At 41.2% G+C, this 16,115-nt stretch overlaps 1 protein-coding gene across 6 annotated transcripts in view; it reads left to right on the plus strand.

Moving 5' to 3' along the window:
• AGTPBP1 (ATP/GTP binding carboxypeptidase 1) overlaps positions 1-4,765 on the plus strand; it is a 93,069-nt gene extending 88,304 nt beyond the window's left edge. For 5 of the 6 annotated variants that reach the window (XM_084897952.1, XM_084897947.1, XM_084897949.1 and 2 more), the window contains one exon: positions 4,026-4,765. In XM_084897952.1, the coding sequence (XP_084754078.1) occupies positions 4,026-4,200 (175 nt within the window). In that variant the 3' untranslated portion in view covers positions 4,201-4,765. Of the gene's footprint in view, positions 1-250; positions 1,040-4,025 lie in introns of those variants that run through there. The other variant, XM_084897950.1, reaches the window with a different exon arrangement.
• The last annotated feature ends 11,350 nt before the right edge of the window (positions 4,766-16,115 follow it).

The following is a 16,115-nucleotide window of genomic DNA, read 5'->3' on the forward strand; positions in this document are numbered from 1 at the left end:
ATGTCACAATAACATTTTATATTTGTATAGCTTAAGGGTTCACAAATGCTTTCACATTTACTACCTAATTTGAGGCAAACAAATTTGTGAGGTCGTGGAGCTGAAATTGTTATCTTGGCTTCACACGTGAGAAAAACGGGTGCTTGGAGAGAGAGACTCGCTTAAGATGCGGCTGGTTAGTAGAAGAGAAGAGGCACAAGAGAATTTCTGACTCCATATACAGTGTTTTGTTTCTCTCATGCTTGTATAGGTAACAGAGCTGAAGATCTACATTCTGATGTCTCGGATGGCCAATCAGCTCTAATGGAAGTAGACGGGTGTACGTTTGAGGAAGATGGTGAATTCTTTAGGTTTAATTTTGTGCAGTGCTGATTAATAGCTTAATATGAAGATAGCTATAATGCGTTGAATCTGAATGAAGCACAGTTTTTTCCTAATTTAGAAATAGTTGCTATTATAAACCTTTTCTGCATCACGATGACACCATGCAGCAGAGAATTTTACTGCCTTCATCTGTGAGAAGGCCCTTTGGGTGAAGGTTTTGTATTTTTCTTGAAGCAGCACAAGGAGGATTTGTATTTAGACTAAAATGCTATTTTCTTTTAGAATGAAATGTTCCATATTGAATTGTTTTTGGTTTTGTCAACTTTACACTAAGAATTAAAATCCAGAATAAAAGGCTATTCAGGCAGGTGTATCTAGGACAGTTATTGGAAAATGAAGCAAAAACAGGGTAAAAGGAGTAACTTACATGAAGAAAATGAGGGAAATGAGGAAATAGTGGTGGGAAACCAAAATTACAGCAATGGGAAAGAATTAAATGTTGATTAGACATTTTTTATGATTGAAATAATATTTGAATTCCTATCTACTAATGGAAAGGGATTAATTATTTTTAACCCTAGGGCAAATTACCTTAAAATCTTTCTCTTAGGTGATGGTTATTGTGTGATAATGTGTATGAATGTACTTCCTAAATTGTAATGTGCTTAAAACGTATGTTGTAATTATTAATAAAAGTGAAACTGAACTGCTATGATTGGTCTTGTGCCTTAATTTTTTTACTAAAATGAAATCAGTGGGAGGGGGTGATGTGAAAGTCGCTGATCTTGCGGACCGTGGCTCCTCATAGACAGCGCAGTGGACATTTCCTTTAGGCCTGCAATGTGTCAGGCACTTCTGGGAGCCGCCAGGCGGTACTAAGATGGGTAAGTCACAGTTTCTGACTTTAAAATGCTTATGATTTAGTACTGAGAACACAGGCCGCCACAGGTAGATGGTTTCAATGGCTTCTGATAGTGATCAGGTGGAATGTTTGTTCAGAGTGCAAAGGGAATAAAGAGAAAGGGCTCTTATCCCACGCTGAGCTTTAAGAAAGGAAGACATGTAAAGATGAGCACAAGCTGTGGTTTGAAAGAAATGTGAGTGGTGAGAAGGGAGATGTGAAGTGTGTCCTAAGCAGAGGAAACGGTGTCCTGTAAGTGAAGACCTATAAAGTGTGAGGCAGGGAGTGGTCTGGGCATTGATTGGCAGGACATGCTTACTGAGAATTTTGGTTTTATGACTCAGTGAATGATACTGAGAAAATTCCAGAGAAGCTGGCTTGGAGGGGAGAACAATGAATGTGCCCCATCAGTTGAACGTGCCACATTCACAAGGTGCCTGTGAGATAGACATGTGACTATACTAGCAAGTCCAGGCATACCCAGGAAAAATTAAAGCAGAAGCTGGGCTAGACATTTGGATTTGGAAATGATCAGAATGTAAATTAAAATACATGAACTCACTTGGAGAGGGCATGCATACAAGAAAACAGAACATTGTTACGAGCGGCATACACAAGGAGTGAAGAGCACTTGGGCAGCCTTGAGGAAAGACAGAGGAGAAGCAGAATTTCTGCCACAGTCAGCACAGCAGAGAGACCTAGAAAAAACAGACTGGAAAGAGGCAGCTGGAATAGCAGTAAGAAGGCTGCTTTCTGTGGAGTGATGGGGTTTAATCTCCCTTCCCTTCTCTCTCAGTATTCCTCCAGTTCCTTGAACCTAGATCTGATCACTCCTCCCTCTCCCTCCTCTGCTGCTCACCCTCCACCTCCCAGTATATAAGTTAGCAATGAGGGCCCAGCCCCATCACCATTGCTGGAGGTACTCTGTATCCTTCAGTGGCAGGCTAGGAACATGATTTTGTTATATTTGCAGATTAACCATCAGGGCCAGTATGGGTTACGAGTGGAATAGGGGTATGAAACTGGTCCACTCTGAGTATAAGGATGATCATGTCTTATTATGACAGTGTCCAGGAAGAAAACAAGCAAGTATGTGGCAAGAAATTGGTCTTTTCTTGCTTTCTCTCCTCACACTCTCTTTCCCCCTCCTTTGCTTCAGCTAACCTTTTATTTGAAGAATCACCTGAGACATCCTGTGAATTTGAAATAACAAGGTTAAGCAGAGGAATGAATTAGTTTCTCAAAAGAAAGAAAATAATCATTTTGAAAGGCAAATAAATTTTTCTTTTAATCTAACTCTAAAGATATAACAGAGTCATCATAAATATTTTAGATGTATAATTGAAAGCTGCACACTTGTTTTTATGAGTGTGAGGGCTGTTGTAAATTCTCCCATAATCCTCCAGGCCACTCAGCTTGGTTTATGAGGACTACTCCATCATAGAAAGAGGTTGTTTGCTATATATAAGGTCAAGATGGTTTTGAAATACATTATTTTCTCTTATTTAGTGAACAAAGTTAAAACAATTCTAGGAAAAAGAATCCTCTTACCAGATGAGTTTGCATTCTCTTCTAGAAAATTGGAACCTTATAATCCATTCACTTATTTTTCTTGCCCAAACTTGCAGCTATCTGGAGCGAAGTTGATACTCAGTTGCACGAATTCTTTCATTTTAGGGGTCTAATGACATCTGCTTCTCTGCTCATTTTAACAGATTATTGTTCCCTTTTATTGTTGTCTGATTTTGTAGCTTTTAATTGCACCAGTGATGAGAAATCCATTTGGAAGCAGGTGGTATATAAACGAACATGCATCTATCTGAAATTAAGATAGTTTGGGTCACAAAATGGGACATTGAAAATACTGCTGTAGTGTTTTGTTGAGTGTGTGTGTGTGTGTGTGTGTGTGTAATCTCTCAAATGAGGAAAATCAGAATACTGCTATTTTCTTGAAGAGAAAATAATAAATATCCTAGTGGTAAGATTGTCTTAATCCCAAGCAATGTACCTTATGAAATATGTAGAAGCACTTAGTGCTTTTAAGCAAATACATTATTCTGTGTCCCCAGGGAAAGTAAGTGATATGAATATGGAATGTTCACTTGTTTTTAATTTTTATTCTTGACCAATAGACACTGAGGATGGATATGTTTTTATGGCAAATAATCACTTTACAGACTTAGAAGTGATGTCAGTGCAAGACTGGAGGAACCAATTAAATACCCAGTTTTTTCTTTTTTTTTATACTTTATTGATTTTTAGAGAGAGAGGAAGGGAAAGGGAGAGAGAGAGGAAGAAACATTGATGTGAGAGTGCAGCATCCACCAGCTGACTCTTACTGGGGACTGAGTGTGCAACCCCGGCATATACCCTTGACTGGGAATTGAACTGGCAACCTCCGGTGCGCAGGACGACATCCAACCAACTGAGCTGCACTGGGCAGGGCTACTCACAGTTTCTTATAAAGCTTACCGAAATTATTGGTTGCTGGGTTTATAGATGAAACTCCTCAAAGAAGTAACCTAATGAGAGTCTATTGTTTTTTGTTGCTCTCTAATTGTAGGATGTATATTGATAATTGTAATATAATTAAAAACTAGCATTTCACTTTTTATTATCAATGCAAGAAGGTTTTAACTGTTATAAATCTCTTAATTTGTTCATTTGGATAACGTTTTTAAAGTTGGCCCGACGAGATTTATTACATTCAAATAAGTTACTCCAGTGTATTCAAATAATCATTTTCTTAGAACCTTGTAACCTAATGAAGACCTGTATGTTCTATGTGCTTTGGCTGCAGCCCTACCACTTACGTTTTGGATGAAGATGAACCTCGATTCCTCGAAGAAGTTGATTACAGTGCCGAGAGTAATGATGAGTTAGATATTGAATTAGCTGAAAATGCAGATTATGAAACTTCTACTCAAGAAGAAGTACTTTCTGATTCTGATTCATCCAGATCATTTCTACCGTGATCCCTCTGCCATCTCTTGTAAATGCAAAGAAGAAATGAACTATCTTGATTTGTATTACATGAGAAGTTTGGAAGAAATGAGTTTATAGAGAGAGCTGACTCATATAGATAAAAAGAAACTTGGGCCTGTTTGGTTTCAAGACAATAAATATGTTATTAATTCATGATAAAATTGGCACTTGTTTTATTTTAGCTATTCAATGCACTTTATATATAGCATTGAATCATCAAGTATTGGATTTACGCTTTTAAAGGAAAACCTGAGTATCATTGCATGAATTTTTATCTCCTTATGGTGATATCCTGCATCAGATGGATAATTCTGAAGTGTGTGAGAATATAAAATCTAAATTCTAGAGTTGTTGAGAATCCTGAGCTTTTGAGAACTAATATATATGTACATGGATGTCTATAGATGTGTCTGTGTAGAGAGGGTCAGTAGATATTGAAGACTGTTCTTCTGAATCATGTTAATTGTTGAGCTGTGATTGAATAATCCAGAATTTGCCTTGGAAACCATTACATTCTACATTTACCAAATTAAATAAAATCAATATTAAATATTGCATTCATTTTGTCATCCTTTCTAACCAGTTCAGATTATTGGTTTATAGAATCTTTGTGAAAATATTATAAAAATCTAACATCTGAATACACATTAAGAAAAATTTGTAAAAAAAAGTGCTTAATTTACCAGTGTTAAGTGTTTCATGGTATAGCACATCTCTACCTGTTGTAAAAGATGTAATTGAACAGCTCTTTCGTCTAAAATGGTGTCTCCTGGGTGCACCTGAAGTTTATCACTGCAGTCAGTTTGTTAAGAAGCTTTAAAATGCAGTGAGGACATAGTCCACTGTTCAATGTCTAGTTGTATGCAAGCATGGTTAGCGTTCCCGAGCTGTGCTGTGTTATTAGCGGGAGTAAATCCATTCAGGGCATCTACCACTGGCACCCGAGTCCTAGATGACTGCAGCAAGGTTAGGCCTTTTCTTGTAGTGCCATCTTCCCAAGTTTAATTCTTGCTGCAAGAATGACTTTGTTTTCAAATACTATATAACAAGTCCAATGATGTTAAACGCTTTATGAACTAAGTTTCTGTTGTAGCAAAAGAAACCCCCCCAAAATACCTCATTAACATTCTTTTTTTCCTTTTTAAAATCTTTATTGTTAAGAGTATTGCAATATTGTACTCCCTTAACTCCCCCATTACCCCCTTTGCACCCAGTTCCCACCCCACCCCAGTCTTCACCACTCTTAATGTCTGTGTCCATGGGCAATGCATATATGCATATAAATTTTTTGGTTAATCTCTGGACTCAGGGGCTTAGGTTTTAGCACATTAGTTTTGCTTATTCCTGAGTCATTTTTTTTCAGTCTTTTTTTAAACCTGTAATAATTGGAAAGAAATAAGAGTATATTTCAGATTTTTGCATTTTCCAAATCAGTGGTTTTCATTGTATTATAGAGGCATTTATTCCACTCTGTAGCTTCCTTTTGGTGTCATGGGAACCATGTCTAAAAACAGCATGGAGCAGTTGACAAAGAGGTCTTTTTCTCTAAATAGTCTAATCCTTATTAATCTCAGAAAATAAAGACTAAATGGATTGTGAAGTTGAAGAAAACCTCTTGGTGTGTGGTGACCTAATAATTTAGGAGAGATCAGGATACTTTAGCAAGGTAAAGTATTATGTATTTAGTAATTTGTCTAATACTTTAAAATATTTATTTACATATTTTATACATAACACAATTACATATTTAATAATATATTTTTCAGAATAGATTATGGAGCCATTATATCCATATTATGGGTTTTTTTTTGTTCTTATAACATTAGAAATTAAAAACCAAAGCAGTCATTATGAAAAGCAGCTCTACAGCTACCATAATGTGCAGAATAACTCAAAACTTCACTTTATTATGTTAAGTGGTACAATATTTTGTTCATTTTTTAGCATATGTTATAAACCTGAATATACCTTTTATTAAGTAATTATTCATAGAATTAAAGAGGAAGCCTTTATGGTTAGGAAATGATTTTTTTCTTAAGCAATAAATAGCTTTGGAAATATGAGAAATAATTTAAAATCTTTCCTAATTAGATGTAAAACTAAGTTTCATTGGCTAGTCATAGCTAAAATTGCCCTCTTACCTCTGTGGCTATGTCCTTTCAGGATTTTCAAAGAATGATTTCAGGACTTTTTCATAAGCCTGAAAATTAATGTGTGGCTGATCAACTGAGACTAATAATGGGGTTTAGATTTACTTGCTTTATCTTGTGTTTGGAACTACAGTTAATTTCTTTTTTTCTTTTTTTTTTTTTTTTTAACGGTGAATTTCTTAAATGTAGTTTTGGTCTAATCCGGTGGTTCTCAGACTGTATAGTGTACATCAGAATTGCCTGAGACCTTGCTTCTCAAAACAGAGATTACTGATCACATACATCTGGGGTGGGACCCCTAAATTTTCATTTTTTAAAAATTCTCCAGTGCCGTGGTCTCTCATGCTCTTTTTTTTTTTTTTTAAACATATATATATATATATATATATATATATATATATATATATATAATTATTAATTTTTTTACAGAGAGGAAGGGAGAGAGATAGAGAGCTAGAAATGTCCATGAGAGAGAAACATCGACCAGCTGCCTCTTGCACACCCCCTACCGGGGATGTGCCCGCAACCAATGTACATGCCCTTGCCTGGAATCGAACCTGGGACCTTTCAGTCCACAGACCGACGCTCTACCGCTGAGCCAAACCGGCTTCGGCCTCTCGTGCTCTTTTGTGATCACAGTTTCCTAAGAATCAGAGGACCTCTGACTTGGAAATTAGCACTAGAGATGGTTTAGATCAGTGGTTTCCAACCTTTCGGACCTCATGGACCACCAGTTGGTGATTGCTGGTTTAGATCAAACTAACTTGTAGAATCAAGAAAATTTACACAAAATCACAGGGTCATTTGGAAATGGCCAGGGTTTTTAGCTCTGGTCTCCTGACAGTTAGCCTCATGTTCCTACCACAAAAGAAGATGCTGCCCTTTGCGAGTGAGGAATGCTAAAGGCTCTAGGGTCTTGAGTTTGTGAAATGCATTCAAGCAAGGCAGAATGCAAAAACCTATGCTGCATGTTGGCTTTTTCCTCACTGCAGTCATAGTGGTGTTTGAACCCAAGATTTTGTCTTCCATTCGTTTCTGCCACTTTTTCCATTTTCTGTGTGGTGTTTGGAAACATGGACATTTGTCTGAATCCTAATTAAAATAAGTAACCTGGAGTTTGACTTCATTTAGCATACTAAAAGCAATGAATATAATACTTTTAACTTTCAAATGTCCAAATTATGATGAGCACTGAGATGGATAATGTAGTAAATGTATTAATGGAATTGTGTTGTGCACGATCCAGAAATAAATGGCAGTCATGAAACTAAATGCATCTTTCTAAATTCTTTTGTTTTCTATGTACTTTAATTATAAAACACTAATTGAAAATCAGTGATTTTTTTCTTCTTATTTTGGTTAGGGTTCAGTAGCTACATGTAAACCTTAGTTCTCTCCATTAGGAAAAACCTGTTGAAGCAAAATTTTAATTTTAATTGAAAAGCTATTCTACCTTACACAATAGGATGTTATTATGTTAAGTAAATATTTCTCGGGTCTGTATGTCTGAAACCTGTCTGAAAAACCAGCCGCCTCTCATGCCCGTCTGTGGGGGTGGGTCCATCCAAAGCACACATTCTAAGAGGAGAGTTCTTTCACCCAAAGGGACACTCTGGGAAGGCAAAAACATCACATGTCCACTCAGACACACCAGACGTAACTAATTTTTATACCTACCAGAAAAGTTTACCTGGCTAGAAATGAACCTTATTTTTGGCATTGCCAGCTCAAAATTGGGTTATTTATTCCAGGCATGATAGCTGTTGGGGGTTTCAGGGATAATATTGTCCCAAGAGCTGACTTTTCAGCATCGTGAAAGTTCTCTCCAGCCCTAACTGGTTTGGCTCAGTGAATAGAGCGTCGTCCTGCAGACTCAAGGGTCCCAGGTTTGATTCTGGTCAAGGGCATGTACCTTGGTTGCAGGCACATACCCAGTAGGGGGTGTGCAGGGGGCAGCTGTTCAATGTTTCTCTCTCATCGATGTTTCTAGCTCTCTATCCCTCTCCCTTCCTCTCTGTAAAAAAATCAATAAAATATATTTAAAAAAAGTTCTCTCCATTAGTAATAGAAGTCATAAATTATTGAAAGTGAGGACCTCTTCAATGCTATATCATAATAAGATAGACATAGGGAGTGAGTAGAGAGGGGTCAGAGATCCCTTTGTTGAGTTACATCGGTAGACCAATGAGCAAATATAATGGGATGACCTCTTATTATCATTCAGTTAGCAATTTCAAAGCTACTTCCACCCACCCACTGATTAGAACTGCAAAAGCCTGCCTTTCATCCACACCATATTTGTAGATAAAGAGCATTTAAATAGCTCTTTAAAGTCCAAGAAGTGTTTTCCTAAAAGTTATTTGAACCCCGCTGGCATGGCTCAGTGGTTGAGTGTCTACTTATGAACAAGGATTTGATTCCCAGCCAGGGCACATGCCCAGGTTGTGGGCTCAGTCCCCAGAGTGGGGCATGCAGAGGCAGCCAATCAATGATTCTTTCTCATCGATGTTTCAATCTCCCTCTCTGCAATAAAAATACATTTAAATTAAAACTTATTTAGCATCTTGCAAACACTTCATAAATATATCATTAACATTTCCATTTAATTTGTGAGAATGTGAGGCTTGGAGAGGCCATCTGGTTTACCTGGACTTGCTGGGATGCAACAGAGGTGGGGCTCAGACTTGAGCCTGGGGCCCTCCTCTGAGGACCCTGTGCTTCCTCACATGCAGCCACCTGGTGGGCCTGGGCCATCGCTGTGAGTGAGCCAGCCCAGCCAGCCTTGGGTAAGTAGTTTGATGATATTGGAAAACCATGCAACTGTTTATCATCATATAATATACCATAGGGTCCCTGAGGAAGGTGGGGAGAGCTAACTAACCTTGACAACATCTGTTGAGTGCCTTCTGAAAACGATCTAGATGGAAACATTTTCTCTCATAACCCGTGGAATGATTCTCATATTTTCCAAATCAGTATTTTTATGGTTGATTAGGAGAAAGGCAGTGTATACAGAGGTGGTGACCCATTGTTTCGAACCATTTTATATATTTTTTTTTTCAAAGGAAAGAGACTCTCGAGTCTTTTGATTTTATGTTTAACCAAATAGGTAATGATTTAGCACATGCCTTTCTCTGTCCTTTCTGGTTTCTCCTAAGTCTTGGAAAGGCTGATTTTCTATCTCCGATGGTGAGGGCAAAGAATTTTGAAGTCTCACAGACTTCACATCAAGTCAATTTTTACTTCATTTTCTTTAAAGAACTTAGGTTTTCACTGAGAAGATAGTTTATTCTGTAGCTCATTATCACTTTAGCTGCCAGGACTAAGAAGTAAATCTTAAAAAGAAGCCCATGTTTGTGTGTTTTTCTAGATTTAATTTTAGAGGAATATAATCATTTTACAAAATAAGAATCAGACAACTTAAATCCTGCAACTTTGTATTCGTTTATGATCAAATTATTGTCAAAACTTTCGTAGACTTTTATTTTTTTATTTTATTTTATTTTAAAAAATATATTTTATTGATTTCTTTTACAGAGAGGAAGGTAGAGGGATAAAGAGTTAGAAACATCGATGAGAGAGAGACATCGATCAGCTGCCTCTTGCACACCCCCTACTGGGGATGTGCCCACAACCAAGGTACATGCCCTTGACTGGAATCGAACCTGGAACCTTTCAGTCTGCAGGCCAACACTCTGTCCACTGAGCCAAACTGGATTCGGCATAGACTTTTAAATTCATTGGTTAATTATGCTTAACCTGTGTCATCTCTAAATTCTGTAATCCTAAGGGTGTGAGTTAAGAACTGTAAGCTTTGTAATCCTTGGACAAGGTGCCCTCTTGCCTGTCTTTGTAACAGACATGTTTTATGGATAACTTAGGGTTTGGATATCCAGCTAAGAGAGGAAGAGAACTCTAGGTTCCTACATGGCTTTGCTTCTAGTTAATGTGACATGGGTGGGAGGTTTCACTGTATCTTTATAGGCAAGTCCATGAAACTTACCAAAATTTTCAGACCATTCCAGAGCATGCCAATCTGTTCATGATTTAGAGCAGAGCAAGACTTTACCTTTAGTTATTCAGTATGTTAATATTTAGCCCTCTCCCAAGTGAATGTACAAGGGACAGATGTAACACTCAGAAGGGTAAGTTCACCAGAGGCCTTCTGAATGATAGTTTTACTCTTGAACCTCCCCAATGCCAGCACCACCCATGTGTTCTCTGCCCCCCCCTCCCCCCAACCCGCTGTCTTGTTTTGCTGTCCCAGCTGAGAGCCCTGCATCTTATTAAATTTGGATTCTTTCAAATTATCTGATTTTGGTTTTCAAAGGGACAGAGGATGCCCTTTCACAGGTCTATTTTTTAAATTTGGAATTAGTCTGCATTGGCTGAGGGATTTAATGTCCACTTAATTAATTCACTAAGTATTACTGTTGCAGCTTGTGAGGTTATAAAAACCTAAAGTAATAGAAGCAACCGACTGACTGAAGGAAAATGGTGCAATTCAGGAGTTCAGTCTGCTCTATTCCCTCAAGAAAATAATGCCTGTTTGTAACAAGGAGAGAGAAGAAAAGCAAGAGACGTCCTGTAATTCTATATATCTAGCTTAAAACTGTCTAGAAATTACCTCTTCATTTTGGGTCAAAATATCCTTAGATTTCTTAGAAATTGGAGACACTTTAGTTAATGAATGACTAAGAGACTAATTCAAGAGACTAATTCAGGTCTTGCATCTTTGTTGGACTCATGTCCCCATTTTGTTTGTCTTTATTGATGAACTGGGGCCATATATTCTTGGGAAAATTCAGGTATTGATTTAGCAGGTCACTCACATTGAGTAAGTGGAATCTGATTTAGATAACCTGTTGGGGCCAAGGTCTACTTTTTAAATTCAGAATTAGTTTGCATTGGCTGGAGGATTAATATCCATTTAATTAATTTACCAAATATCACTGTCACTGCTTATGAGGTTCCAGAGACCCAAATTTGTAGAGTGTCAGGCACAAAGCCCAGCACACAACAGCTCAATAATGCTGTGGGCAGTGGCCCGTTTGACTCAATTTCATTTGTTCTACTTAATATTTCAGAAAGTTTCTGTCCTTCCATGGAATCTTTAGTGCTGAGAAGGCTCTCAGAGGTTATGGAATCCCACTCTTTTTTAGATTAACAAATTCAGTCCAAGAGAGGTTAGGTGTCTTGCCTGAATCCATCCAGCTTTCTTTCTTTTTTTTTGCTTTGTTTTGTTTTGTTAATCCTCTCCCATTGGTTTTTAGAGAGAGTGGAAGGGAAGGGGAGAGATAGAAAGACAAACATCAGTGTGAGAGAGCGACATTGATTGGTTGCCTCTCGCACTCACCCTGACTTACATGCCCTTGCCTGCAATTGAACCCGAGACCCTTCAGTCAGTGGCCGATGCTCCACCACTGAGCCAAACTGGTCAGGCTACCCAGGTTTCTGACTCTGTTCTTGCACCCCCTCATCGGATCCTTTCTGATATGTATGCTCTGCGGGCACCTCTTTTAAGGATGAGCAGAACTGACTCTGTTTTCAGACATGTTTCATATTCTGTTGGCAATTACATCACCCATCTTGCCATTTATAGCCTTGACTTTATAGCTTTGGGGAAGCACCTTAAAATATAATTGCAAACACTCTCCCCATCCAAATGTGCACTCCCCAGGCCTAATAATGAGGCTTTTAAGTGGTGGCATAGGAGAACAGCATGACGATAGCTCATGTGAGATGAGAAATCTGGGCAAATGGGATTTGATAATGGATTTTCAGTGACATTGGTTGTCTGGTCCGCAGTTATGTTGGTACATTTTGTATTTTGAAAGGCACAACATGTCTGTCAGGTTATTGCCCAAATACTGGTTAAGATTTGGATTATTTTTCAGATTTGTAGCCAAGTACTTCAGGATTACCAGGTAGGCACAAAGCCTCACAAGCAGAAGAGAGGGCAGAAGTGCCAGACAGAGAAAGGAGGCAGCAAGAGGTCAGAGAGACTGGGAGGGCTGCTGGCTGGCCTTGGAGGTGAAGGCTGGAGGCTAGAGAGACAGAGCGGGGAGTTCAGGGAGGTGGAAGCAGCATGGACCCAAAGCTAGGAAGTGGGGACTTCAGTCCTGCCAGGAAGGGCATTCTGCCAACAATTGACTGAACTTGGAAGTGGGTTTCTGCCCAGAGCCTTGCAGCCCTGCTGACGCCTGGATTTCAGCCTTACATGGTGTCACCCCCCCACGGAGATCCAGCTAAGCCATGCTGTGGATAGACTTCTGCCCCAGAGATAATGTGAGATAATACACTGTGCTCTTCGAACTGGGCATTTGGAGTCATTTAAATCTGCTAAGTTCATAGCAACAGAAAACAAATCCAAAGGAGGCACCTGGAGAAAAAGGAGGAGGGAAAAGAGCCAAAGCCAGCCACCTCGCTGCCACACAACCAGTTCTTCACGTCCCCTGAGACGAAGCAGGCCTGCTTCCATAAACGCAGTGACCACTTCCTGCTGGCTTGAGCCAAACGTGTTCGCGTTTGGCCTCAGCTTCAAGGTGATGCGTTTTATTTGTTTGGGAGTGTCTGGAAAGTTTATTTTGATCTCCGTTGGAGTCAAGAGAATATGAGAATGGGGAAAACACACTCTCAGTTAAAAAAGTCAAATTGTGCAGAGTGGGTTGAATTTTCAGGCTTCTTGTGTGATTCATACTCTTTGTGGAAGGACAGTCTGGTTTAGGTCTTTGGGGGAAATTGATAAGCACATGCCAGATGGGACCGGGCTGTTCTTTGGGACTGCGGGGCGGGGACGTTGCCTGACCCAGGGGGGCCAATAGCTCAGCCAGTTTCCGTGCCCTTCTTTGTAGGGAGCTGTTGACAACGTGTAGCTGTTCTTGGCAGGGGATTCCACAACTCCAAGTGCTCTCGTCCACATATTCTTATTTTCCTTGAGTTTTAAATTACGACAATGCTGCATTTTGTTGGAGTGACCTTGGCCATTTTAACTTTTTAATGTCAGTAAAGTGGACTTTTCTGGATGTTAATGCCAAGTGGTAAAAATCAAACCAGATGAGAATGTGCGCACCTTTCCGCAGACTGTCCCTGCCACCTGGCGTTTGCTCAGCTTAAGGAGATCATAAGGCCTACCTTCCCATGCCCCCAGAAAACCCGGGAATCTTGTTCTTTGGCCTGTTACCGCGCTTTACCTCGTTTCTATTAGAAACCATCCTCCCAGGTTGGATGTGCCGATGCTGTGGCGAGCCTTCGCCCTAAGCTCTGGCAGGCTCAATGTTCCTCCTGGAAACCCACTTCCAGCCGTGGCTGCAGTTTTGCTGGCTTTGGGTTGGGCACCTACTTAGAAGGGCCACTCAGCCAGCTGGTACCAGTTGAGCTGGGCTTACCTGTCAGAGGCCCATGTTTCTCTGCTCCTGCCAGCTGCCTGTGGTCAGAATCTTCCAGTCTCACCAAGAGACGCTAATAGTGTGAACCTCGGAGACTTGGGTAGTTCCCCACCTCTGTGCTCCCTGTGTCTCCCCCTGCAGCCTGCTCTGGGTAGAAGCAGTTCTAGGAGGGAGACCCTTGCTAAGCTCCCCGGCTTCCCCTGCAGAGAAGGCCGCTGCCTCACCTCCATAGAGCCTGAAAGCTCACCTGAGCAACCCTTTCTTGAGGAAACTGGGTTGGGCCCATCTAGACAGAGGGGCAGTCAGAGGTCTCACAAGGACAGCTTCTTCAAATTCTGCCTGGTCATCTTCCTGCTGAGTCCTAGTCAAGCCAGTCACCTCCCAGGGTTGTTTAAAAGAGTGTGAGCTAGCATGGATGGAACTGGAGAGCATTACGCGAAGCGAAATAAGCCAGTCAGAGAAAGATAAATATCACACGATCTCACTCATACGTGGGATATAATACTCAACATAGTTTGATGAACAAAAATAGATCCAGAGACAAATGGCATGGGAAGTGGGCAGGGTGGGGCGGGTTAGAGAACAACCAAAGGACTTGTATGCATTTATATTAGCATAACCAGTGGATACAGACACTGGGGCAGTGAGGGCTTGCCCGGGGTAGGAATGGCTGTGGGGGGAGGGGTCAATCGGGGAAAAAGGAGAGATGTATAAAACTTTAGACAATAAATAAAAGAGCGTTAGCTGCTATTTGGAATGGTTGTGCCATACAAGAGCAGCCTGTGTGTGTGCACGGTGCATGTGTCTGGTTAGTGCAAGTCCAGCGGGTCTGCGGCTCCCCGAGCGTCCGCCAGGCCAGGAGCCGCCTGAGTGCACGTCGCATGTCACAAAGCGTTTCTTCCAAGTGGTAAACACACACACAATCCGTACTGCGCTTTAGGGACCGAGACAATAGTTCAAAGGACTTTCTGGGCTATTTTTAACATGGAAGTCTGGAAGGAAAATGATGTCACATGCTGGGAAAAGGGTCCAGATATTCCCACAGACCACAGCCGAAGAATTCTGGTTTCCATTTGTTTCTCTCAGAGTTGGGATCCCTCAAAAAAGGTGAGTTTCAAGTCCCTTGTTCCAAAAAGCTTTGCAGCTCGCACTGTGCCTGCAGCAGCATATCTCCTGTGGTTTGTCAAACAGACAGGACCACTCCTGCGAGCCAGTCGCCTGGGGGGGAGTGAGCTGACGGTGTCAGGGAGTGTTCTCCCGGTGGGGACCTCCCATTCCAGAGAAGCAGAAGGCCAGCCACGGTACAAGGATGATCACCTTAAGATTTCCTTCCTCTGCTCTGCAGTCCTAGAGTTACTGAACCTCTCTGATTTCCAACCATCTCATTGTGGTCTACTAGCAGTGCTTCCCAAAGTGTGGTACGCGTACCCCCAGGGGTATGGGAAGAGTTTGGTGGGGGTACGCGTTGCACCGGAGTTTGGTGGGGATATGCACTGCACCGTGCTTAGCTGCGCCTAATTCTACGTTCTCATGAGTACCAGGGGTACTCAGCGTTACGAAAATTATAGAAGGGGTACACATATGTCAAAAGTTTGGGAAACACTGGTCTAGGGCAACACCTACCTCAGAAGACCACTGGGGGCCCTGCTATGATAATGAATGGCAACAGCCATTGCCGTGTACGGCACATGCTGGGTTAAACAAATATTAGTTCTCTCTCCTTCCCTCTGACCCAGTTTATTCCACCAGCTTTATTTCCCACGTTGTCTATCAGGGAGCCGGGTACGAAGGTCTCCCCAAACTGCTCAGGCCTGCCGCCTTTACGTGAGGAAGAGGACCCAAGAAATAAAGCCAAGGAAGTTGTGGAGAAGGAGGAGGAAGGACAGAGTGGTGGCTTGTTCTGCTCCATTTGGGGAGGGGTTCATCAGACACCTTAAGGTATGAGTCGGAAAGTGAAGTGAGTGGTTTTCCATTCCTTCCAGTCCCCGGAGCAGCTGAGGATGTCCGGGGGAAGGGGCGATTGGAGTTGGGGCTGGAACCCTAGAGAGAATTGGATGCCACTAGTGATTGGCACCGTTGGAATAAACAACGTGCGCCTTTTGTTCTTCAGGAGCGCTGGGGACGTGACCGGATAAGGTGTCCTCCCCAGAGGCACGTCCACACTTGGCTCCCTCACGTCTCCCACGCCCGGCCTGCTCCCCACCACCGCCGAGCCGGGCCTGCCCTGCCGCCAGTCTGCGGCCTGGGCTGCACAAGCAGTCCTGGATCAAGGCATGTTTTATCCATCGTGACTTAGTTGTTACCATACACAGTGTTTATTTTTCTTCACAGAAAAATGCAAGCTGTGTGCCTGCAAATGCTGGAAGC

This window comes from Pipistrellus hanaki, assembly GCF_964339955.1.
Source record: "Pipistrellus hanaki genome assembly, chromosome: 11".
Lineage (NCBI taxonomy): Eukaryota > Metazoa > Chordata > Mammalia > Chiroptera > Vespertilionidae > Pipistrellus > Pipistrellus hanaki.